Here is a 27,736-nt window from a genome sequence, read left to right as displayed (position 1 = left end):
GATAAAGGGTGACATTATTGCAAACGTGTTTGATACTCGGTTTTCTTTTTTAACGTTGCACTTTGTTGCGAATATAATGCGTAAAATACGACGTGCAGTTATTGTACCTTGTTAGGCGCGAATGAACTTCGTATTTTAGTATTATCATATTATTGAGTACATTTCTTATCTTTTTTGAGTACAGTCCTTTTTTTTTGATTTGATAATGGATTCGCAACTTTATTTAGTAAAAAATTTTCTGTTTTGTATTACGAGTTTGTGATATTGTGAATACTGATCCCAACGATATAAAAATTCTACAAAAATACCGATTCTAACGAAATACTGATTCTAACCAAGTACCGAGTCTCACAAAGCACTGATTCTAACAACATATCAATTTTAATAATATACCGATTCTAGCGAAATAACGATTGTACAAAAATACTGATCCCAACGATATAAAGATTCTATAAAAATACCAATTCTAACGAAATACTGATTCTAACCAAGTACCGATTCTAACAAAGCATTGATTCTAACAACATATCAATTTTGATAAAATACCGATTCTAGCGAAATAACGATTGTACAAAAGTACTGATTCCAATGATATAAAGATTCTATAAAAATACAGATTCTACCAAAATATTGATTCTAACGAAATACTGATTCTAATCAAGTACCGATTCTAACAACATATCAATTTTAATAAAATACCAATTCTACCGAAATGACTATATAAAAATATCGATTGTGAAAAAATACAGGTTGTACCAAAATACCGCTTGAAGCCATATAAAATAAAAACGATCGATCGAAAGATAGATCACGAAGCCAGCATCGAAATCGAACAAATGAAGGCGCATCTCAGAGGGGCGTCATTCCCTCAAATCGAAGTTTATTTAGCCTGGGTTTACGGCTCACTCCGGATTCACTTAAGCTCGAATCGCCGCAGGAATCGCAGCGATGTCGTCCCATGCGATTCGGAATTTTGGAACCGTTCCAAGCGACCTTTGAATAGTCTCCGAAGGCAAGGAACGGGCAAAGCGAGGAGGGGGTGAACGTTAGCGATCGGAGACCGGCCCGCGGAAAAATTTACGACGACAATAAACTTCGTTCACCGTGCGGGGAACAGGATTATAAAAAAAGAAAAGAAAAGGACGAAAGAAGAAAGAGGAAACCGACGAATTGCACGACGAGGGCGCCACACAATTACCCAAGACGTTTATCGAACCTTTTCGCGATTCAGCCCCCGTTCCTGATTATGCTATATTTCGATGCTTCGCATCAACATTGATAAATTACGTCATTGTCGACAAAACGATGATTTCATTGCGACACAGAGTGGGAGGTGCGTTAAATAGAGGAAAGTGGGGTCATTACTACTGGTTACGGATGATGAACGAAACCTGATATCAAGACGTATCATTTTTAGAGAAGAACCGTTTCCGTACAAGGAATTAATGTTTCACATCTTTCGTGGAAACATAAAATGCTTCTAAAATGGTAGAATTTTACAGAAGTTTACTCGAAGCTTTTCTTTACTTTTTTGGTTATTTTGTTTAAATTTTATAAGTTCATTTTTCGTAACGTCAGCTATTTTTGTTACATACGATTCTTTTATAAATTTTCTGCACTTTCAGATAAATTAAGTGCGATTTGGGAAAAACATATTAATATGTTCTTTATCATAAATTGAGTCGTTTATGAAAGTGGAGCAGATGCACATTTTAAGAAAATTCCTCACATTTTTTGGTTGTATGAAAAATCTTAAAAATATAGGAATTCAATTAAGTCCAAAGTGGAGCAAAAATATTTGAAGAAAACTCGATTTAATTGTATGAAGAACCACAAAAATTATTTTTGAAAAAACTACCCCCATTTTTATTCTTACTAATAATTATTTATTATATTCCTTCTACATTCTTCACGAAGTACAACAGAACATGAAGTAACAATACAAAAGCTTTCAAATCAATAATTTAAAAAAAAAAAGAAACTGACACGATCCGATGTTCAGACAAGTCCGTAAAAAGCGTCAATTTTTTAGACACTGAAATACACGAAATACCAGTATCCCCGAGAGGAAAAAAGATAATAGGAAAAAAAAGCTGGAAAACAATCCCGTGATGCTCGATTTTCGATTCCTCGTTCCCGGGCGAATGTCGGGTACAATAGCTGGCGAACTACCCCTTCGAACAGGGGGTTGATGGTTGTCCTGGCAAATATTTCCGAACGGTGGTGCGTCGCGTGGCCGGCGCATCTGTTGCACGCACACGCGTGCCAATTTGCGATTCCTGTGTTGAAATTAGCGACACGTAGCCAGTGACCCTCGAGCCTGCACCCTGCGAAGGGGTCACGCGTAATAATTAAACGGGGTGCCGCACAAAATTCGAAACTTCCGGGATTCTTGGAAACAGGTGGAAAACAGAGCGTTTGTCGATGAAATATTCAATTTTTTCGACATTTTCTGTTTTTTATATACTGGTATTATCGGATTAACGTAGTAAATTTTAATTAAGGGATTTTTATAAGATATTTGATTTTTAGAATTAGTTTAGTTGTTCACTGCTAGCTTCTTGTGATGTGAATGTATCACAAAATAGCGCGGGAAATTCAAATTCATTAATATCGAAGTGTTTTCTTTCAGATATTTCAAGCTTCTTTTCCAATTATCTAAAAGTAGGAATTTTTATGAAACTATTTTATAAAATAGCGTACGAGATATTAAACTATACTGAGATATTTGATTTTTACAATTATTAGTTTGAAAGTTCACCGCTAGAGAAGCTTAATGCACTTGTAATGTAAACGTATCACAAAATAGCGCGGGAAATACAAATTTATTAACATCGAAGTGTTGTTCTCTTTCAGATATTTCAAGCTTCTTTTTTAATTATCTAAAAGTAGGAATTTTTATGAAACTATTCTACAAAATAGCGTACGAGATATTAAACTATATTGAGATATTCGATTTTTACAATTATTAGTTTAAAAGTTCACCGCTAGAGAAGCTTCATGTACTTGTGACGTAAAAGTATCACATAATAGCGCGGGAAAATTCAAATTTATTAACATCGATACGACATTTAATTTTTATTTACATATTTTAATCTTATGTGAATCTTAGAGACAGAGAGGCAGATTCAAAACGAAAATACATCGTATGTCAATGAAATAATTATTAAATTACTTATTTTTTTGTTTCTCAGATACTTTTAATTTTTCAAGAAACAATTAAAGAAATGCGTATAAATAAATGTGCCATAACTGTTGTACCACAAATGTACCATAATCAAAAGTATACTTAACATTTCAAGTTTCTATTTATAGCGTAAAATAAAAGTTTTTATTTAAACATTTCAGTAATTAGTTATACTTGACAACTATCGAAAAAAATGATAAGTTATGGGGTTAAAGCGTGTTTGATTAAAGTGTCACAAAATAAAACGAACAAAGTGTATAATATTAACATATATGAACATTTTTTAAAACGGTTTTACTTTCACGCATGACCGCAAGACAGCGTCACTGAATTTGTGACGTATTCTCTCCAGAATAACGCGGGAAAAGGTTTATTATGCGATATAGAGGATACTATTCAGTTTTTCAGACGGTTTTATGTTCTCATGTGGTCGCTAGATGAGATTTTCGCGAAACCAAGGCTCTCACTTTGAGATTCGAGGAAAAATAATCGTAAATCAATAAGACAAATCAGTGAGCGGCGTAAAATCGCGTCAACAACGATATTTCTGTTCTTAAAAAAAAAACTTTCCAATCTTTAAACGAGTTTCTCTTATTTTCGAATGAATCTTGATCGCAAACCTCGATAATAAATTTCCTCGTGAAAATCACCTAAAGGTGTTGGTAAAGTAAAGTGTAACATAAATCAACGTAATGGAGAATATAATCAACATACTTATTAAGTGATAAAAAATTAGTTTGCAGAACTCTGTCGACAGGTTCTAACAATTTTTTCGTTGTGGACATCGGTAAAAGTTATACATAAATCTGAATGTTATGTCGTAAACGTGAATGTTGAATAATTATTGAAATCAGTTGGTGATGAAGGAACGATTTGTTTTTTAATTTCGACAAAAAATTTTGTAGTGTTTTACATGTTGTGGAAAAGGTGACATGAAATATATATGTCAATCATTCAATTAGAGGAAAATTAATTTATTTTCTACTTTTGATAAAAAATATTAAAATTTTAAACATTTGTAAAATACTCTATTTTCTATTTGCAATACAAATTGTTAACGAAACTGGACCATGAAGCATTTATTCATCACTTCAGTCAAATATCGACGAATCAAATTATTGTTCACCAAAGTTCAATTACATGTTCTAAGTTCTATCTTGTCACAATAAAAATCACCAAAAATTGTTAGCAAAAGTAGATCATGAAACATTTATTCATCACATCAGTCAAATATCAATGAATCAAATTATTGTTCATCAAATTTCAATCAAATGTTCTAAATTCTATCTTGCCACAATAAAAGTCACCAGAAATTGTTAACAAAACTGGACCATGAAACATTAATTCATCACATCAATCAAATATCAAGGAATCAAACTATTGTTCATCAAACTTCAAATGTTCTAAGTTCTATCTTGCCACAATAAAAATCACCAGAAATTGTTAGCAAAACTAGATCATGAAACATCAATCCATCACACTAGTGAAGTATGAACGAATGAAGTTGTTCATCAAGTCCTAATCAAAAGCTCGTCGACCATTTTCCGACATCGATGAAAATGTCCAGAAGTTACTAAAAGAGAAAATGGTATAAATCGTCATAAAACATGGAACAGTTAGAATGATCGGTTCGTTTAAGTAAGCGATGAAGTATCGAGCCGAAACGTTTGTTGATGTCTGCGTTCGATGCCATTAGCTGTTATTCGCCCGATGAAAACGCGCCCAAGGTTTCCCTGGCTTACGAAGAATTTTCTTTTTTCCGCCGGGCGAACGGCTGCAGAGATTCTCGGAAACGCTCATTAAGGCCCGTGCACGAGACTCGCATTTCGCGATGCGTGTATCCCGATATTTTTAGAGTGTGGGTGAATCACTGTTTGGCGGGAGAGCTCACCGGCTCCGGCAGTTAAACCGCCGATTTCAGAAATAACGACCACGGAAATTAATAACGTCTCGTTGTATCGCGACAACTCGCTGGACAATCAAGTCCTCCTTTTCTACCGTTTAAATCGAGATCGGCTTTATTTTTTCTTGGAGGAAGGTTAACGAACTCGGAGGATCACCTTAATACGTTCGTCGCCATATTGGTTCAGTTTTAGTATTTTTAAGAAGTTTCATTGTATTTTGTTGTAGTCATAGTTATAGTGAATTATAATGTTATCTTATATTTTCACATTTGTCCTTGTATTGTTATTCCTAACCTATAGGATTAGGATATATTTAACCTATAAAGGGTGCTTATGTCAAACGACTTAACAAATTAAAACTTCGAAAGTTGATATTGCAACTAATTTATGCCTAACCTAAAGTAAGGCACACTTCAAAAAATGCAACACTAAAATTTCAAGTTTCTGTTGTACCACCAATAATTCCTAACCTAACATTACGTTTGACTTAACCTCACATTATATTATACCCAGTCTAATTTCATAAATCACGATTTGCAGCACGGAACTTTTTCTCACAGACGTTACAGGTAATTACAAGTTCGATATGTAGAAGGTAAATAATGATACCTGTAATGTGTAAAAATGAACCTAAAACCTTGACGTGTTTTGACTCGTGACGCACACACAGTTCAAATATCATAAATCTTACTGGAATTTATAACACGCTTCAATTTGAAGTTCAAGTCTGATTACAATTTGCATAGTTAAGAATCTGAATATGTAATCGACATAACATATTAACTTTCTTTATTCGTTTTAATATCGTAGGAATATTTAGTTCTGACTAACGCATCTGACAAATAAATCATAACGCACGATGTTAACTGTACTTAGAATTATTATGATTTGTTTCGTTAGAAGTGATTATTGTATAGTTAGGAGGAAATAGGTTAGTTTTTAAGTAATCTATACTTTGACAAGCCTGATGACGCATTAATGTGACGCACAAATCAAATATAAAGTAATTTGCAATTTATAATTATATTTCGTATATTCAAGAATTGCTGAGAATAACATGAACATCATAATTTTCCATGTTATTTTTAGTATTGTAGCCTTAATAGTTGTGACGCACCAGACAAATCATACGCTGGGGGTTAACACTTCTACTTACAATTGATCTAACATTTATTACGATCCAATTGACTTGGTCTAATATTTATCGCATTATAAGTAATTACTGATTTGCATTAGTAGTTCAAGGTGGGAAAAGAACTGGTGTACTTTTTAAGGTTAACCAATATACTCCGAGCCTGACATGTGACGCACTCACATACGTGCTAAATCTGACTCGAATTTTTAAGGTATATCAATTTGAAATTTCTCTGCAACATAACATTCTAACCTTTCCACTTCTGGTTAATATTGTAGCCATGAATAGTTGTGACCTGACAAATAAATCGTCAAGGTACGTAAATCGTATGTTAACTGCCTAACCTAGGACCCTGGGATGACTCGATCTACATTTGTTTGTATATAACATGCTAATTTGGATCTTTTGACTTGAAATTTTTATTGTAGACTCCTGATACCTTAAACTTGCTGTATAAATAATTTTTGATACATAGACTTAACTAGGGCCTAGAATTGACTAGGACGTAGAATTAATGTTGATGACACTACTTGGTCATTGACAGGTCATCATGAAATCAACAATATTCGTGTTCGATATTTTCTTACACGTTTAACCCCTTGCTTTGACGAGTCTTACTCTTAACGCACTCACAGTTCAAATATGACAAATCCTATCAAAATTTGTAATACTCTCAACTTCAAAGTTAGGACCAACTATAATACATATAGTTAGAGATTGCTAAATATAAAATATTCACATTTTAATTTTCCTTATTTGTTTTAATATTATAGCTATGAAGTTTTGATTGACGCATTTTGCAAATAAATTGTACTGCAAGGTTAATAGTGTGGAGTGACTTTCTTGTTCTACCTATATGTTTACAGAGGTACTCTAAATATTAAGTGCACATTGAGGTCCATGATAGACCCACGTAGATGGACCCTTGTTTCTCGAAGTGAACGTTTCACTGACAGTTTCTCGATGTTCGACACTCATGTCGTATGTAAGGCGTTTTAATAAGGCAAACATACACGCGGACTGGATGCACCTGCGTTCAACTCTAGTTGCCTGCCGGCAGCTCGTAAAGCGGCTGAACCTCGGAGGTCTAGACCAGCCCTGGACTAGACCAACGAGGCGACGCATCCGAAATAACACTCTATATTCTATTTCGAGGCCGACACGCCGCACGATACAGTTTCTCGTGTCAGTAGAATACGGCAATGATCCCCCCCATTGGCCCGTTTTCCTGCTACCGACCAATTGCCACCGACTTTGGTCCCATAAACCTTCCTTCGAGGAATATCGCTTTTGGGGACTTATGGACTGAAATGGCGCTTTCTATGACACGTGTTCGAGTCTGGATTTTTATGACTTTTATTGTAACTTTGATGACTTATTCTTTAATGGCGTGTGTACGTGTGCTTCATAAGTCAGGGATGTGGGTAGGTTAGGTTAGGTACTGATCTTTGATTTTACAATGTTTAGGGTATTTAATCTATCATGACTTCTTTTGGGGAACTAAATACAATTTGATGTTTTATTTGCATTAGATAAATAACGTGAATTTACAAATTTTCGAAATTATAGATTTCCGAATCTTGCAAATCTGCAAATACTTAAACTCAGAAATGAAGTTCTCAAATTTCGACATTCCCGATTTCTAAGTTTTTAAACACTTCCCAAATTCTCCCGTTATGAGATAAAGATTCTTCGCATCTTTCCTACATTTTTAAATTCCGAAATTTTGTCTCTTTTTCATGAAGAATAGTGGACTAGTTAGTTTAGCTCTCAGATCAGAATAGCCAATGTGCTCATCGTTCATAGTAACCCTAGAGTCCCACATTTACAGTTCTGCATAGAAACGGTTTGAAACTAAATTTGAAAATTCTCGAAACTTGAGTCCGAAGTTTCATAAAATTTCGAAACTCTCGAAACTTGTAGTGGCGATTTCGTTTTGCAAGAATATCTTATTTTAAGAACCGATGTCAACAAAATTTTTCATGCTCGCATTCATCGCACTCCCTCGCTCTGCAGTTCTACGATCGCGATCGAGTGTCAATCCGCTTATATCCTCGAGAACAAAAACCAATCACCGAGCATTCGAAAGCATCAAATATTCCGATATACACGAATCAAATATTTTTTGTATGTTCATTCACTCTTAATTCATTTTATTATCTGCATTTCGGGAACTACTACATTAGTCAAAATGGCTGGTTTTACAATTTCATTTAAAAATTTCCTTTTAATATTTCTTATTTTACATTTTTCCTGGTCACCATAATGATACGATAACTAAGGGTGAATTTCTTATCTAATCACCATAACATAATGAATCTTAATTTTCTTTTATTTATTGGAAATAAAAATAATTTTGTATCATGGCTACTTATACTGATACCAGTCACTTTAAGCGCTGTTTTCAAAGTGCAAAAGTATTCTATAAATTCTATAAAACATTCTACAATATTCTCCGTTCACCGAACTCGAAATCGTTTATTAGATATTTAGATGTTTTAAAATTTTGTTGCACGCGTCGTATTTGGCGCCACAGAATAAACAAACATGGCCGCCATATAACACACTCATCGATGTTGTTTCACGGTTACTTTATATACCACAGTCGTTTAAATAGATCCTAATTCTTTTTTATGTATTTTACAAGTCCTAAAAATGGTGGAACGATTAAAAATCATTGAATTGTTGCAAAAAGTGAATATACCAATGATATCGAGGTGAATTGAATTAACACGAAGAAAGTGAATAAGAAGAAAATGAAACTCATATTGATGGGATTAAGCGTATATTGATGGGATTATATAAAGGAAATGTTCCGAGTTGTAAAGTGAATCAGAAAATATTCGGAATTTACGTAAAAGAAGTGTTTATTTCGAGTTTGAAGATGAAGATGAGAGTACAAGATCAGAACGAAATGGCGGCGGAGCCAGTTGGAAAAATAAGTATTTGATTATATTATTGCAGTTATAATTATTATATTTGTCAATATGTAGCTATCATTCCATCTTATTCTTTGTTATGATAACAAATTAATAAGTATATAAATATTCTGTGATTATTTATTTTTGTAAGCTCATTTTTTCTGCTTTTGGTAGGAGGAGCCTTAACAGGTAGTTCCAGAAAGAATTAAACCCGCCGAATTAAAAATGAAGAATAAATGAATGTAAACATAAAGTTCTATACACATTAATTAATCTTGAAAATCAACAAAAGTTTGAAGAAAAGTCCCCGAAGAAATTGTGTAGTTAAGACCAAACCCACCCCCCCTAAAATTGCAGATGAAGTTAAAAAATAAATAAACGACTAAAAGTGATATACACATTAATCTTGAAAATCAACGAAAACTTGAAGAAAAGTAACCCGAAAGAAAACCCGAAGAATGAAGAAGAGTGAATTGTGAAGTTAAGACCAAATCCACCCCCCATAAAATTGAAAATAAATAAACGCCTAAAGATCGTAAATTAATCTTGCAAATTAAAAAATTTGAAATTTGAAGAAAAGTAACCGAAGAAATTGTGAAGTTAAGACCAAACCCACTCCCATAAAATTGAAAATAAGTAAACGACTAAAAATCGTAAATTAATCTTGAAAATCAAAAAATGTAAAATTTGAAGAAAAGTATCTGAAAAGATGTTGTAGCTCATAGTTGTAAAGACGTGTGGATTTTGTTAGTTCGAAGGTTCACGAGCGGTTGCTCTTCTCGCCGGCTGCTCGCACGCGTGACTCACGTCTCACAGCTTTGTATCCGCGTCTCGGCAAGTGTCGCCGCCACACGGGAATCTCGGGAACCGCGTTGGGGATCCCCCTACTGCCTGTCGAATCGCGTGGTTCCTGGAGGGGGATACCCTAAGGAGCACGATGTGGAGCGGCGGGAGGGGAAGCGGAGTCATGGCAAAACTTTTGTCCATTCACGGTCGACACGCTCCTAATTGGGAGTACGCTTCGTGGTCTCGTTCCACGCGCACGGCCGCTCCGTGGAAACGCGACCGGACGCGACTGTCTCCTCTCGAAATTTTCTGCCCTACGTATATATACGCTAATGATTTTGTCGACCGAACGAGTTTTCCCGATGCGTCTGCCCGGTGAATCATGATTCGGTCCCCAACTCTCTGTTTAAAAAACGGGAAACGTCCGGCGTGACCTCGCTTTTGGCTCCCCCGTAAATCAATCCGACGGAGACGGGCATATTTTTGCCTGACTGACGGACGGTCAACGAGGAATTTCTTAACGAGCACGTCGATTCCGGATTCGCTTACTACGGTTATATGATTCCTAGCTTTGGTCAAACAATTGAGGGACGAATGCTGAGTGTCTTTAGCAGGATCGATCGAACTGTTTTGCTTGACACTGGGACTATTGTGGATTAACCTTTCAATTTTTGTCGGAGACTTAAAATATACGATATCTTTAAAAATATGTCATACTAAAACGTAAGAACACGTTTAAGATATACTGGACAATAGAAATATTTCAGAACAGTTGCCTGACTTTTGCTTTACTAGATTTTTATCTCGATCGGATTTATGTTTTCTAGTGAAACTAACATCTGACAGATCTTCAGAAATTGATAAAATTTTGAGGAAAGAGTAATTTTGCCTGACTCGAGTATAGAATATAAAATAACCGCATTCAAATTTGTGACACAATTAATTTTCTACGAGAATTATGTATCAAAACGTGCAGTATTTTTAAGAAAAGAATTTTCAACTTTCATGATATTTTGTTAATTGGTCAAGTTTCTTAAACTTATATTACTCGAAATGTGTGTTTGTCAAATTTCAAAATTGATAGAAACTGTTAAATTATATATGATGTTATTCACTATAGTTATAATTATTTTATTTCTTGCAAGGAAAATTAAGATTGACGCGTGATATTGTAGACTTAATTTGGATCACAAGGTTTCAGAGATTTAATCCAGAAGTCAAACATTGCTTGCAAAATTTTTGAGGTTCTCCGAACGACCTTACAGAGAATCGAAATTTTGTGTCCTTCGAATCAAGACCGCCGTAAACTGATTTCACAAAGAATTTAACTGTTGCAATCCTTAAAACACTGTTCCCATTCTGTAAAGGATTTTACATTGAACGACTTGTAATTTTTTTGCTGGTAACTCAACTAAGAATCGACTGTTTACAATTTAAAACCTTAGAAATCTTAGACCCTTAAGAAATCTTAAACCCTTCGACTAAATCGCACCAAACTGTTCTGCAAAATTACTACAAATCTTGACCATCCAATGATATTAGAATGTTTCTCAAAGAGTCTTTTTAATCGCTCTAAATTTTATATGATCAGCAAAAATATAACAGTATGTTCGCTGAAAGAATTGATTTGCTTGACCATTAAATCGCATTATAAAATTCATTGGCGTATATTTTTACGTAGTTTAACAAAATACTTGTTGCAAAGTTTAGCGAAAAAATTACTTCACGAAATTATGCATAATTTTGCTTGACCAAGTGTTAACTAAAGACAATTTTCGAATAATTCGAAAGTAATGAATAAATTGAAGTCATGTGAAATATTCATCAAAGGATTATTATACCGATCCTAAATTTTTACCTGACCTTCAATCAAACAATCCTGAAATGTTCGCTAAAAAATTTGTTCAACAACGTTTAATTTTTGCTCGACTGAATCACAGTTCATTAAAAGATTCTATTATCTACTTAATCAAAGTTTACTTGACCATTGACTATAACGCATTAAAATAATCACTAGTCTGTCGAGTAACTCAGAATTTCGTTCGATCATCAAATGACATTGAAACGTCTACAAAAATTATTTCCTTTCGGATTCTTTTAATATCGTGCCTGACCATTGAATAAATGACACCGACTCCTTTGCTAAAGAGTTTTAAGTTTGCTGAAGTGTTTTACTGAATTACTAAAAATCAGACTATTAAATCTCGAAACACCAAAGAATTTTTGTTTGATTTTTCCGAAATTTTGCTTGACCATACATTTATCGATACATAATTCTAAATTAAATTTGCTCATAATTTCGAACATTAATCAACTAACAATAAAATATTCGTCGAAGTATTGCTTTTCAGAGTCACTCAAAATTTTGCCTGACTATCGAATGAATGGCACTTGAACATTCACTAAAGAATTATTATATTAAATTTCCCAAACTGCGCTAAAATATACACCAAAAAATAGTTCTACCGTGTTACTCCAAATTTTATCCGACTGTCGAACAAGTTATACTAAAATATTCAACACAGAATGTTCAAAGTTTTGCAAAACCGTCGATCAACTAACAGCAGAAAATTCAAGGAAAGATTGCTTTTCCGAATTATATGCAATTTTCTCACACTGTCAAACATGCTCCAAAAAATTTGTGGATTTTAACCATTAATTAAATAGTGAAGTATTGAGAGAAATATCTAAATTTTGTCTGACCATCGAACATTCACTAAAGAATCATCGAGTAACTGATATTTTTTCGATCATTGATTAAACATTCACTACAAAATTATTTTATCCGACAAATTTCCAGTGGATCATCGATCATTTGAATATTAACCAACAAATTTTACTAAGGAGTCCCAAATTTTGCCTGGCCAATCACATTGAAATGTTTATCAAAGAATGTATCGAATATCGACTTATTCAAACTTTCGCTCGACTATCGAAATCAAATTTATCAAAGAATTTCTCTACGGTCGTATAAAATTTGCCTGACTATTCAAATCTCATTTCCCAGAGAATACTGTCGTTCAAATTTTCACGCGATTATCGGTCAAATCGCACTTTAACATTCATCAAAGAGTTGCCACCTAAAATTCTGCTTGACCAAATCACAAATATCAAAGATTGTTGGATCGAGTTATTCGAATTTCCGTCTGAGTTAAACATTGACTAAAGGATTTTTTTATGGGATTATCTACAATTTTACTTGGCCATTAACAAAGTCACTACAAAACTTGAATTTTCGTCTGATCATTGATCCAATTGCAGCTGAATATGATTCAAAGAATATTTCTACTAAATTATCTACAATTTTAGTTGACCACTGACAAAGTCACTATAAAACGTTCGAAACTTGAATCTCCGTCTGATCATTGATCCAATCGCAGCTGAATATGATTCAAAGAATATTTCTACTAAATTATCTACAATTTTAGTTGACCACTGACAAAGTCACTACAAAACGAATTTTCGTCTGATCATTGATCTCAGTCGAATTAACCAAAGAACCTCTACGGAATAACTTAAAGTTTTGACCGCTGATCAAAAGACACCAAAAGGACTACCTGATCATCGATCGGCCGAACATTAACCAAAGAATTTCTCCTTGGAGTAACCCGAAGTAATTCAAACCCTATGGAGTACAAAGACCTAATCAAGTGACGTTGAAAGATTCACCAAAAATCGAACTATCTGATCAGTAGATGGACATTAACCAAATTTCTCGACGTAGTAACTTAGAGTCTACCTAATCAAATCACGCTGAAAAATTCACCAAAAATCGAACTATCTGGTGATGGATCAGTCAGATGTTAATTTGAAGAATTTCTCCACGGAGTAACCTAGAGCCTACCTAATCAAATCACGTTGAAAGATTCACCAAAAATCGAACTATCTGATGATGGATCAGTCGAACGTTAACCAAGGAATTTCTGGATGGAATAACTTAGAGTCTACCTAATCAAATCACATTGATTCACCAAAAATCGATGATGGATCAAAAGCTGTTAACCGAAGAATTTGTGGACGGAGTAACCTTCTACCGCTCAACTGACACCATAAACACTGAAGTTCGATCTGGCAAGCGACGACACACTTCACGTAGGAAAATCAAAACGGTTGCTCGACCGTTCAACGACGGCACACACGGATTAGTATCCTGGCATTCGGCGTTTTCACTTTCCACCGAAACGTGTCAGCAGGTTATACACGCTTCATCGATCCTCTCGCTAAGCGAGCATTCTGCAGCGTCTATCGCGATTACGGTCCGAGTGAATTAAGTCGGTAAAGGGGACGTGACGACAAGCTTTGCTAATAATTGTCTCCGCGTTTCGCAAATTCGACGCTGAAAATTTTCGCGAGGATCCGGGCCGGAAATTCGCCCCGATGGATCTTCCGTTTCCCGGCGCTACGGGCCACGTTCCGGTGTCATTAACCCGCGCCCTAATCAATAGACATAATTATGAAACTATGCGGCATTTAATAGTCCCCGACCCGGTCAAGTTATAATCCCGTGCCGGTTCGCACGTTATGACCCGGAAACCTTCCTTCAAAATTTCCTAAACTGATCAAATTGTAGTTCAATCAAATACACTGGTTAATCGTAAACAACTTCGAAAGACCGCTCGTAAGCAAAACCTTTTACGTCTCGTGTGAAATATACGGAGTCAGGAAATAGAAGACGTGCAGAGCTGTCAACTTTGGACTCGCGATACGCGGGTAAACAAATAACTGCATTTCTTCATAACACCCGAACGAGTTTGCAAATATTAGATAAGCTTAAGCGTTTGAAAATTTTCGTTGTCATAGAGCGATAAACACATGTTCGATTGAAACGTTTATGGGAAAACGTGGAACACGTGTTACGTGTGAAGATCTTAGTGTCACTCATAGAAATGTCCCTAAGTAGCACTATTTCACGTAGGACGAAAACTTTCACAAATCTACACACCAAGAATATGCTAGAATATCGAAAAACTAGAGCACAGATTATGCTAACTTCGACAATCATTTCCGATTGTTTCACTTCGTGGAAATCGATCGCCTACTCCGTAAGTTGTGCACAATTGGATCACAGAGGAGGACGATCACGAAAACTTGGTTAAAAATTTCACAAGTTAAGGACACGATGATTTAAAGGCTAGACTAGGTTTTCACAGTAAGATCAGGTTGTCAACCACTGTATATGGGCCACATTGCGGCAAGTCGGTCAAGCCGACCCTTAAATCGGCGAACTATCCACGGAACAGCAAGTGTCGGGGAAACTTCGCCACCCTCGCACCCTCGTTGAAACTCGGGGTCGGCCAAGTGGCCGAGAGAACCTGACCAGCAATTACCAACCGAAAGACTCACGGAACGTGGTTCGATCTGTAACGTGGAACGCGATAAATCACCACCATTTTGTGACCACCCGATTAATCAATTTTTCACAACACGATCCGATCATCACTGGTTGAATTTTTCGGATTTGACGGGTTCGAGGATAATCCCGTCAGCCGGTCACTTCACCGTCACTTTTGGTTTTCGAGTCACAATCACATCTATGGTTCTCCACGCTCCAGCAGATCCGGAAGCTACAAGTGTCCGCGGTCTTTCCCACGCGTTGTATGACGAGGGTGCAGAGTGACGAATCTCCCGACACTGTTTTTTTTTTCTAAAATCACACCGGTGTTATCACTTACCTGTTGCCAGAACTGGGCTAGCAGGTATATACGCTCCTTCTTGAACAGCCAGTCCATGGACTGCATGGCCTGAATGTCCAGCGAGTTGGCCTCCGCAGAGGCCTGCATGCTGGCCAGTGCCGGCGTGTTCAGGCTGGCTAGAACGGGCTGCTGGAGCACGGACGCGTTGCTGCTGGCTAGCAGATTCGCGTGGTACACGGACGGTGCATCCTCCGAACCGCCAGTAGCCAGTAATTGGGCCCCGATTGGCGCTGAAGGCCCCTGGAGGCCCAGTGACGAAGCCACTTTGACGGCTTCGAGCTTCTCCGCCGGGCCCAAAACCGTTCCCCTTCGTTTGCCGGCGCCGTCGACGCCACCCGGGGCACACGCCTCGGCCGGCGGGCCCGTCGCAACCGTCTCTTCCTGTTCCTTGGTCCCGGACACTGTCCCGGAACACACTGGACCTTTTATCACTACACACTAGTCCCACCGTCACACGTAGTCGCACAATGTCCTGAGTTCACCAAAGTCATCGGCGGGTGCTTGTCGGATCGGGACCACCGACTGTCCGAATCTCGTTTTCGGGACGGTCGTCAGGTTGCCCGTGGTTCTAGCATCACACCAACACTACACGCGGTAAAAAGATACCGAGACACACGCACTGCACGCGGTCACACTACACTAGCTCCGGCTTTTTCCCTCGCCTCGTTTCGTTTCGTTCCGTTCCGTCTCGGCTCCGTTCGGCTCGGCTGACCTCAGGAAGAGAGTACGAGACCCGTCCTAGCAGGCTCCTAACCTGAAACTAAGAGCTACCGAACGACCGATGCGATGTCTGGAGGAGGTGCAGAGCCGTTGGTGGGGAGTGGGCGGAGTCTAGACGACGTGGAGGGGGCTGGCCGGCCCACCGATCGACCAATCCCGTCGCGTACACTCTCCCCACTACCCGTCGCGGCTGTTGGATTCAGAGGAGAGCGTCGGTGCGGTGGGGACAAGCTGCGCGGAGAAGGGAGACGCCGCGGAAAGGACCGGAGGCTGGCTAGGTGGTCCCTACCAGAACGGATCTCATATTTTCAGCTCCCCGACCGCCCTTTTCTCCAACCCCTGCCGATCGTCGGTTCCCTTCTTCTTTTTCTCCCGGCGTCTCCCTCCTCTTTGTATCTATATTTCTTATTTTCACCCCCACCACCACCCGCCACGCAGACAGTAACCCTTCGATTGCTCGTTGGTGACTGCGAGCAGCCTTTGTTGCGAGCGCCGTTACGATTTTGAGACGTTTGGAAGGAGAACGAGGTGCGATTGAGTTTCGAAGGGGTTACTGACAACACGGCACCGGGCTTTTTCGAAACCGCAGCTCCACACCGACGGTCTGCCTTCCATTTTCTTTTTTCGACCCTTTCGTTACCCGAGTCGCTCCTGCTTAACTCCGTTTATTAGATGCAACCGTCACGCTATTTCTCTTAACTGATCGATGTCGATCGATAGGTATACTGGAATTCAGCATACTGGACCTCGTGGAATTTAGCGAATCGCAGCGAAAGGGTCGATCGGACCGTGTTCCCCTCGCGCAGTCGAAAGCAACTTTGATCGAAAATAAGAATGCATAACTGAATTATGCATCAATCTCTATTGTTCATGCATCGTAAATACGGAAATTGCAGGAAAATGCACGCGCACAAACGACAGCCCGCCTTTTCGCGCGGCCGACTCTTTAACTTTCGAATTCGACGAGATTTCGATCCTCTATTTTCACTCTTTCGATATATTCAATTATCGAGCATGGGATTATTGAACGTTACATTCAACATTACATTCAGTCTTCATCAGAAATTATTTGGAGCCCCTGTGCATAAATATTGTGTGTTAAATATTGTGCTTTAAAGATTATCCTTTTCGAGTAATGAGATTAGAATTCGTAGTTTTCTAAACAATCGAAGTTCCAGCGGACATTGTGCGGACAAAGTCGTGCGAATCAGAAGGATCAAAGGCGTCGTCGAAGCGACGCCCCTTGATTCTCGTAAACCGCTTCCGATGAACGCGTTAATCCGCGTTACCGTGTTAAGCACACTTCGTGACAGCCGAGTTAACCGACGCCGGGTGCTGGATAATGCAACTTTAATTTCCGCGGCGTTCGCCGGTTGCACGAGTTAATCATCGCCGGTGGATGATAGTCGCTGTTGACGCGGAAACGAAAACAACTGTAACTCGATTCACGCCAGCTACGCCGCGTACTTGTTGCTATGCCTTTCCGCTGATTGATCAACTATGGCGGAAAATGATTGATATTTTGCGGCTGCGTTTCGAAAAAACGGTTCGTTACTTGGCCTTGAAATTTCGTGTTACAGGGAGATTCGGACACCGTTTACGACTCAGGTTTTTTTACTTGAAGAAGAATAACTGGAAAATTTCTTTGCTTACGCTTTCATGAATAGAAGTTCGAATTTTTAAGTTTGTGTTTTAACGAAGAAGAAATTAGTTTGGAGAAGAAAAAGGTCGTTAAGATAATTTAATGATGTTTTATAAAGAGAAGAGATTATTTTGAAGTTGCACCCTTTACTGATCGAAAAAAAAAAATTGAAATAACAGAATTTTAAAACAATATTCTTTTCGAATAACTTGGAAAAATTTGAGTTTGAAGTCTGGACTTTAACTTCATATTTTAGATTTGAGATCTTTGAGACTGGCTTCGAAGATTGATCACACGTCACTGAAGAAATAAAGAAATCAAGAAAATATTGAAGACATTTCTTTCACTTTCAGGTTTGCAGAAGATAAATCAGTCAAAATTTATAGCTGATAGTTTAAACTTTCGTCAAAGAGTTTAAGAGACTGAATGAATCTTTGAAACATTCGATTACTGTTTTTTAGATGAATCGGAAAATGTCATTGGAACTACAAAGAAATTTTGAGGAAGATGAAATATCAGAGACATTTAAAACAAGAAATTGTTTAGGTTGTTCATTCATAACAAAAATTACTAGGAGATCGAAGAATATAAATAAATCGTTGAAACTTGACAATTATAACAAATTGCGATTAGATTTTGTTTATTGTATTTTTGTTTCACTTTACCACTATTTTATTTTGGAGTTAAACTAGAATGTAGCGTTGACATAAACATAAACGTTGTGACCATAATACTTCGAAAACTTAATGGACTTCGAAATTTCAAGTTTGAACTTTTTTTTGACGTATCAAGATATAAATTCCGGAAGAAATAAAATTTTTGCCTTAATTGTTGACTAAATATTTTACATTCGAAAACGACATCCATAACAATTACTTAAATAACAATAAAGACACGGAAATTTAATTCGATGTTTCTACATGTAAATTATTGAAGAAGCGCGGAAATTTAAAAGTTGAAAAATAAACATAGATTATGATTCGAAGAATATAAGTAAATTTTGTTACAAAAAGATAAAAATTAATAGCTAATTCTTAACAATAGTTCGATAAAAAATTTATTATAGAAAAATTTGATTCGACAGCTTTGAAGTCTCCATCGAGCGAAGAAATGGAGGAATCGAGAAAACTTCAAGTGTTTATAATCTCCTTTGGCAAATTGGAAAATAGTCACGAAAGAAATGCAAGAATTGTAAAGAAATTGAAGACATTTCGATTTTGGTTATATTTACACCAACTTAGACTGCGAAAGACTAAAGTTTTAAATAACATACAAAATTTACCGGGTTAACTAACTTTGACATCTGATTCTTCATTTACGAAGTAAAACGCTCAGAGAATGAAGAAGTAGAAAAATCCTTAAAACATTTATAATCTGCGGCCAAACTTTGTTTTGCCGAGTGCAAGAAAATTTCAGCGAAGAAATAAAGAATTCACACTCCTATTTCTTTTGGTAAATCGTAAATAGGTAAACTAAAAATAGAGTTTAGAAATTTATGACTTTTCAATCATTTTTGTAGCAATTTTAATTGTAAGTTACGATAATTTCAAAGTGTCAGAATATTATAACAAAATGTATATTCAATGTTTCGGAATCCAACTTTCGAGTCTTCGATGACAAAACGAAAAGAATCATGGCGTCAATAAACTCGACATCAAATTTGAAAATAAGTAAATCGCTGAAAAAATGACATTTGAGTTGCAGTGTTAAAAATTTTACAATTTGAAAATAATTCATATAATAATTAATATTACTGTCGAATATTTAGACAAGAACAAAATGTTTGTAATTTATGAAAATAGAAATCATTCCAAAAAATTTCAATTTGGCAATTTGTTTTGTTTTCAAAATTTGAATATAAAACTTCGAAAAATTAAAAATTCTTAAGATATTCAGTAGAATTCTCGAAATATTTTGACAAGTATGAAATGTTCGATAAAAATTGAATTTTTTTTCAGTAAAATCAAGTATCAATCAAATTTCAATTTACCAAATTCACGAACGAAAGTCGCAAAAGTTCTCAAAGAAAATGTTCTATTATTAAGAAAAGTTAGTCGATTAAGTCAAGGATGTGTTAAATACTCCATGATTCTTTTCTTAGGAAACTCTAAGTTTTACTACACACTGAACAAGATTTGACAGAGATAAGATAAGTATTTTAATCCAATTAGAAATAGTCGTAAATAGCAGAAATAATATTATAGAAGATTAGAAATCATATTATAGAGAAATAATCGCAAATAATAATATGTAGTAAAAATAGCAGCAAAAAGTGTTATACAACAGAAGCTAATTATCGCAACACTAATTAACGTCGAATATTTTCAATATCATAAAAGTCAGTAAATCTCAAAAAAAATTTCTAACTTGAATTTCGAAGTCTTAAACTGATCAATCAACGATCCACATATATTCAGAGTACTTCGTTTAAGCCCCAACTTGAAGCGTCATCATGCAATAAACAGATCTAAACGAGACAGTCCGAAACGAAACCGAATTTCTTCCAAAAGAACCTCACTTTCGAAGAATTTAAACTCGGCCGAAAGTCGTCAAAAACGGTAGGTAGGTTGTGAAAGAGGAAACGTTCGACGTCGGCATTCGCGAAAATTCGTCTGCAGCCGCCCACGAAAATACTACTGGCGGCTGTTAGCGTGTCAGCGGGTGCTTTATGATCACCCGATATAACGCGGGGATTAGTTTGTCAACGGGGAAGCCGGCGTGCGCGTACACGCGCGTGCATATCACTATCGCAACGTCGTCTTTGTACGCATTGTTCCCGGGGAATTTCGTAATGATCCTAACGCCAATGAACCCAGACGGACACCATTCCTCGAAACACGACTTTGCTCGAAAACAAACATGGTCTAATCGACACTTAACTGGACGGTGAGAGCATAGGACCATATGAGAGAATAGGACCTTAATCCTTTACCTTCATCGGATCTGAACTTTCACGAGTGCACATTCACTTAACATTCGTCCAAGTCCGTTGACACTGGCACATCGGTCCTTCACCGGCGAACTTCGTTCCTGGAACGGGACAGGACGAAATCAAACAGCCGTCAGAAGGACGCGGTGACGATCCCCGGTCGTGGAATTTCGCTGGTAGCAGCAACGGGACTCACTTTCTTCGCGCGGTCGCACGCTACTCAATATACGACGATAAACCGACCCCCTCGCGACCCCCTTGGGGAACGCGACGCTGTTCGAGGGCGATTGTAACAATATCTTCCGGCTAAGGATGCACTGTTAAGTTCAAGAGCCGGACTCAGGGACATCATACGATCCTTTTTTCTGACGGATAAGATTTGCAGGGTTGCTGCACGAGAAACTGGGATTTCAGGGGGTTTCACTTCCGTCGATTCGACAATTTCGATCTTTGACTTTTTCAACTTTCGAGGTGTGGATTTCGAACTCCTTAGAGGACTACCATTCGATTGTTTGGAGTAAATGACATCAAACTTAGATCTCACAGACACTGGTCACTTCATGAAAAATAACGAAAAACTACGAATTCTGCGAAGATATTTTCGGAGCTCCAGAAGAAGAGTGGTAGGTTTGCTCTTTAGAAAATTTCAATTTCAAGATTTTCAAGGTTTCCAAAATCTTAGAGTAACACTTTGACGGTTATCACATTATTCTCGTAACTTTTTGAAATTCTGCAATTTTCATTATTCGATTTTTCTAAACTTTCAAATTATCAAACGTCACTTGATGTTTTACATTATTTAAACTTTTCATGTATTTTCACATTAAATTCGAATTCTTCTTATGAGCGTCATGATGGTAACGAAAATTTCGGAGCATTGAGTTCAAAAATATTTGATGATTGTAAGAAAAGGTGTCAGACAGCGTCAAGTTTAAAAAGAGTAGCAAAAGTGTCAAACAGCATCAAATTTAAAAATAGTAGCAAATTAAGTTGAAAAATATTTGATGACAGAAATTCAGATTATCAGTAGAAAGTTCAAAAATATTTGACAAAATTAGATTATCAAGTTTAAAAATGTTTGACAGTAGTAATAAACAAATTTAGATCATCATTGACAGCAATGAAATTCAAATTATTATAAAGTTCAAAAATATTTGTTGACAGCAGTAAACAATATCAGATTATCATGGCAATAAAAAATTGCAGAATATCAAGTTTGAAAAGACAATCAATTTCAGACTATCATCATTATACCGAAAATTACATATCAATTGTACCGAAAAGTGTAAGGGTATATCAAATGGTAAAATAAAATGGCAACAGTTGAATCTCGCCCGTGAAAGTGTTAACGCGTCCGAAAACGGGGATAAACTGTCAGAGGGATGAAACAGCCCTAAGTGTAAAACAAGCTCCGAGCGTGTTATTTTGAGGCGGTGGTTTCTTAGGACTTAATCAGCTCGGGCCTTTGGTAGATTCTAGCAGTCAGCTAGGCGCTATCACTCGGGTTCTCGGGTTCTCCGTCGTTCCTTTTTTCTCTGTGTCGTGTCCCGGAGTTGGTTGACCGGGTCCGAGATAGAGTCGGCCGCGACGATCAGGAATCCGTCCGATGGTCACGTTCGAGTCGGTCGCGTTTCGGTTTTCAGATAATCCGAGGGCACGGCTGCACGTGCGTGCGCGTGAACAGAACGGATAGCGGGGGTTCGACCGTCGGTAACATCTCCCTAAAGTTGGCTCGTTTCGGGGAACACAGTCACAGATCACAAGTATCACAAACAATCACCTGCACACTGTCAGCCTCTTCCGTAACACTGGTCGCGTGCGAAACTCGCGGGTCGTGACCCAGCGAAGGGATGAGGTCTCCCCCTTGGGTCTCCTTTAGCCCACGCACGGGACGCGGCTCTAGTGCGTGCACGTAGATCCTACTGGGCCTGTGTTCTGGCCGAGACTAACTCGAACGCTCGGCTCCTGCAGCCCTCGCAGTCATCCCTCCAGCCACGCACTTTTCCGCCTCCGTATAAGTATTGTCCCCGCGACTTCCGTTCGCCACTCGCCGAACTCGCTGAAAGTCGTCGTTTTCGCGGGTCGAACGTTTCGTTGGGAATTTAGAGTGTAAGAGAGTGATATCTGTCGCCGACACGTGAGGAACGAGAGGAACCGAATGCTTCGCTCGCCTACGAGACTGACGAGTGCGGACAAAAGTTCAGCGACGAGGCGCCAAGGGACGTCGGTCGTGCAGGCCGGACGGTGGCGCCGCTCCGCGGATAAAAGCGTAAACTAGCTACGGGAACGCGAGGGTGACTACCCCCACCATTCACGGACATCCCCCTTCCAGCTTCGGCCACGAGGACACGATGCGCTGTATCAGCTATCGGAAGTATCGGTGACTTCAACGGCCTGATCGGAAAGAAGGGTTGCGTTCGGCCTCCCGCTGCCTCCGATTGGAACGCCCTTTTCTGCATTGACTTCTAACTTGATGGTTTTTGCTTGCGGTTTGCTCTTGGCTCTGTTGTTTTATGATCTGGGTTTTCTTGAGTTCTTTGTTGCGGAACATTGCAGCGACTTTTTGGGAATATTTCTGGGGGGGTACCTTTTACGATTGGGGATTGGTTTATGTTTTGGTAGGGTTATAATGTGTTTCAGGTGAATTGATCAGTTATGGAAAATTGTTATTATTAGAAATTTTTTAGTTTGGGAATGTGCTTTCTTCGTGTGAAGGTACCGTTTTATTTAGGATTTGGGATTGGTTTATGCGTTTGGTTAGGTTAGGATAATTTTAGGTAAATTGAGTGATCAGTTATGGTTTTGATTATAAATTATGAATGTTTAAGGTTATTTTAATTGAAGTTTACATTCTAATTTATCTCTCAAATTTGAGATATTCCAAGTTATTTTTAGAGGTTGTAAATACACTTATTTTAAATTACGAATATTATGATATGTTTTATTTTGAACTGCAGATATTCGAATTTGGTTCTATGTTTCAAATAATCGAATTTATTTTATTCTAGGTTACGAATATTTTAATTCATCTTGTTCTAAGTTACGAATATTCTAATTTATTTTGTTCTAAGTAACAAATATTCTAATTTATCTTATACTAAATTACAAATATTTGTATTGATCTTATTTCGACTTATAGATATTTTAATGTATATTTACACTGTAAATTTCATACTTCATTCTGAGTTAAAAATATTCAAATCTATTTTCGTCTGAATCATAAATATTTTAAATTCTACATTTTTATACTAAATTTAAAAAATTCGTAATTTATCGAAGATTTGCGTTATAGTAATTCAACTCGTGTAATATACCGCTTGTTTAAGCATCCATGAAATTAATCTACAACTGCTACTCCCGTAAAAATTTTTTAAACTCGTTCAAAAGTTTTCTAAACTTGCAAGCAAAATTTGTTAAAAATTGCAATGAATAAAAATTAAATTACATAATGAATTTTCGTCATATTTTTACTTTAGTATGAAATATACAATTTGCAAGATCACCCAATTATTTTTTAGTACAAAAATTGTCGTCAAGAATTAAGTAAACAGTAATCATAACAATAATAAAAAATGAATAAGTAATACTTATTACTTATTACAAAAATGAATAAGTGATACTTTTGATATTAAAGATTAAGTATGGATATTGTTTAAAATTTGGATTGTGATATCAGCTCATAAACGCGAAGGCAATGTAATCATGATGAGGATATTAAACGTTGCATTGCATTTGTAAATAATAGCACGAAACAAATTTTGATTTCATGGTATTAATTTCGGAATTACAGAAACAGCAATAACAATAATAATAACGTTGACCGTTATAATAACATTATATAATAACATTTGCAGATTGCGTACACTCGACTGTTCGTGCATCCATTTATTCGGTTATAAACAGAACGAGGAGCCTTTTCATTGGAATCAAAATTAACCTCGTACCATATATTAGTTACGACAATTGTAATTTACACAAATTATATTTTTTGGATACTTTAAGAATATATGAAAATGAGGTTTCAATTATCATAACATTTATTATATTTATTAACATTTATAAATGTTATCGTTTTCTGTGTATCATCTTTGAAGCAAAATTTGCGTTAATAAATTTTATTATCTTGTAAACATTTTATTTCAATCTTCACATTATCATTTTCACTTCCATATTATACTTCATTATACTTTTCTCTAGTTTCGTAGAAAATTTCCTTTAATCAAGATTTTTGAGAAAAGTAAGAAAAGTAAGAATCAGTAATTAAAATATGAATTATTGATAATTTATTGATTATCTACCTTTATTATTTTCATTTTCTTTCTAGAAAGAGTGCAAATTTTATTTACAGTAGAAATGGTATGTACAATAGTAGACTCTCGTTATATTGCCGTTTTCACTTGGATTTTCAAGCACACTATATTATATTACACAGGGATTTATGGAAATTTTAATGTCAAAGAAAACAATATTTTAAATAATAAAGCATTTTTTGTGTCAATAATTGTATCAGTGGCAATATAACGAGTCATATGAAAATTAAATATAAAAATTTCTGCTATATTTAAGAAATTAACTATTTTAAATGTTAATTATTGTCACAGTGAAATCTTAGTACATGACTTCAACTATTTTCAAAATTTTCATTTCATATATGGCATAAAAAGTCAGCGAGTATTTTACGCCATCTTAGAACGTCAGCAATTGTCTTCAATATCTAATATTTTCATAGTCAAAGTAATTTTCGAAATTTTATTTTACTTGAAGTATTAAAGATTTTTGTTAAAAATTTTCACTTTATTCAAAGCACAGAAGATTTTTACCATATAAGAAAATTTTCTTTAAAGTATAAAAGATATTTAGTTTAAAAATTTTTACTTCACTTAAGGTATAAAAGATTTTTACTTTATTAAAAATTTTCACTTTGTTTAGGGCATAAAAGATTTTCACTTTATTCAAAGCATAATATTTTTTTACTTTACCGAAATTTTAACTTTGTTTAAACTACAAAATAATTTTATTTTATTAAAAATTTCTAAAAATAAAAATCTTAAAAAATTCAAATAATTTATAAAAATGTTTTTCAACTCCGGATTTGAAAACTGCCCCTTATTTAAACTAAAATTAAATTAAAAAAATAAATAAAAATGTGTTCTATCTCGCTGAAGAATTCGACAAAACCAATTCCGTAATTTAAAATAACAAACCTAAAATACGGTTTCCGTAAGCTTAGCGAAATTATTGCATCATTAGGGAAAACAAGCAGTGTTCCGTGATAAATGAAATTTTTCCAAATTTTCGTAATATTTTCATTAACTCGAATTTCCCACGTGCCGATGCAATTACAGCGCCGTAGACGATCGTTCGAATAGTAGAATGTTTCAATGAATCCAAATGGTCGTAGTTTAGCGGGTAGAAAATACTGGGGGCTGAAAACGAGTTCACGGGGTGGTAGGAGGTGGGGGTTGGGGGTGGCAGTTTAGCTTCTGGCTCCTTTTTCCGATCATATCGGGAGTCAAACCTCGGCGACAGGGTGGGAAAAGTGGTGCAGGAGCATGCGCTGGAAAAGGGTAAACTTAGGCGCAGGTTCTAACCCCCTCGTGATCCCCACCCCTACTGCTTTCTGGACGATCACACGACCTGACGTTTTTCTACCCTTATCTTTGCTTGCTTCACCGTCTCAAACGCCTGTATAGGCGCTTTCATAATTTGTACCGCGAATATGTCAACGAAGAATGGCGCTTTTTCTCCCGGTTATGTATTCATGACATTACGGTATCTTACTATGTATAACCAAGATAGATGCTTGCTAATTTTTTTTTTATCTAATGTATCTGAGGATATAATACTATCTCCTATTTGATTTAACTTTATTATATTTGATCATGTAGCCTATATGATGTACACCTATAATGTGTACTACTTCATGTAAACCTATAATGTATCCTATTTGAAGTGAACATATAATGTGTTCTATTTGATTGGAACATATAATGTATCCTATATGATTTGCATTCATTATGTGTCTCATTTGATTTATACCTATAATGTGTCCTACTTAATTTGAACATATAATGTGTTCTATATGATTTGAACCTACTATATGTCTCATTTGATTTGAACATGTAATGTGTCCTACATGATTTGAACATACTATATGTCTCATTTGATTTGAACTTATAATGTGTTCTATTTGATTGATACATATAATGTGTTCTATATGATTTGAAGTTATTATGTGTTCCATTTGATTTAGTCCTATAATGTGTCCTATTGGATCTAAACATATGATGCATCCTATGTGATGTGGACATATAATATGTCTTATTTGATGTGAAGATATAGTGTGTTCAATATGATTTGAACTTGACTATGTTTCATTTGATTTGGACCTATAATGTGGCCTGTTCGACTTGAACCTCCTGTGTATCCTAATCGACTTACACCTATGAAGTGTTGTATTTGATTGGAATATGTAATGTATCCTATATGATTTGACGCTATTATACGACTCATTTGATTTATACCTATAATGTGTCCTATTGAATCTGAACATATGATGTATCCTATCAGTTTGTATACAAAGTGTATATAAAATGTCCTACATAATTTGAACCTACTATGCATCCTATTTGACCTATAACACGTCCCTTAATTATGTGTAACATTCAGATTAGGTCAACTTCGCTTACTTTTTCTTACCATGAACCTTGATATCTTACAATTTGAATGCATCTCGATTAAATATTATAACGATACCCACTTCCGTTGTTATACATCGATGTACCATATTCTTTTTTCCACTTTTCAATACGAAGACAA

The 27,736-nt window shown here is 36.3% G+C and overlaps 1 protein-coding gene across 9 annotated transcripts in view; it reads right to left on the bottom strand.

Annotated features, from left to right (window-relative positions):
• The window catches only part of cut (homeobox protein, cut), a 168,777-nt gene extending 145,693 nt beyond the window's left edge, over positions 1 to 23,084 (bottom strand). For 4 of the 9 annotated variants that reach the window (XM_076541667.1, XM_076541674.1, XM_076541675.1 and 1 more), the window contains exons 1-2: positions 22,698 to 23,084; positions 15,606 to 16,393 (exon numbers count right to left, since the gene is read on the bottom strand). In XM_076541667.1, the coding sequence (XP_076397782.1) occupies positions 15,606 to 15,713 (108 nt within the window). In that variant the 5' untranslated portion in view covers positions 15,714 to 16,393; positions 22,698 to 23,084. Of the gene's footprint in view, positions 1 to 15,605; positions 16,394 to 16,986; positions 18,440 to 20,920; positions 21,950 to 22,194; positions 22,631 to 22,697 lie in introns of those variants that run through there. The other 5 variants (XM_076541671.1, XM_076541672.1, XM_076541669.1 and 2 more) reach the window with 5 other exon arrangements.
• Positions 23,085 to 27,736: the final 4,652 nt, after the last annotated feature.

This window comes from Megachile rotundata, chromosome 16, assembly GCF_050947335.1.
Source record: "Megachile rotundata isolate GNS110a chromosome 16, iyMegRotu1, whole genome shotgun sequence".
NCBI classification, from domain to species: domain Eukaryota; kingdom Metazoa; phylum Arthropoda; class Insecta; order Hymenoptera; family Megachilidae; genus Megachile; species Megachile rotundata.
This window is presented reverse-complemented; position numbering and strand designations above follow the sequence as displayed.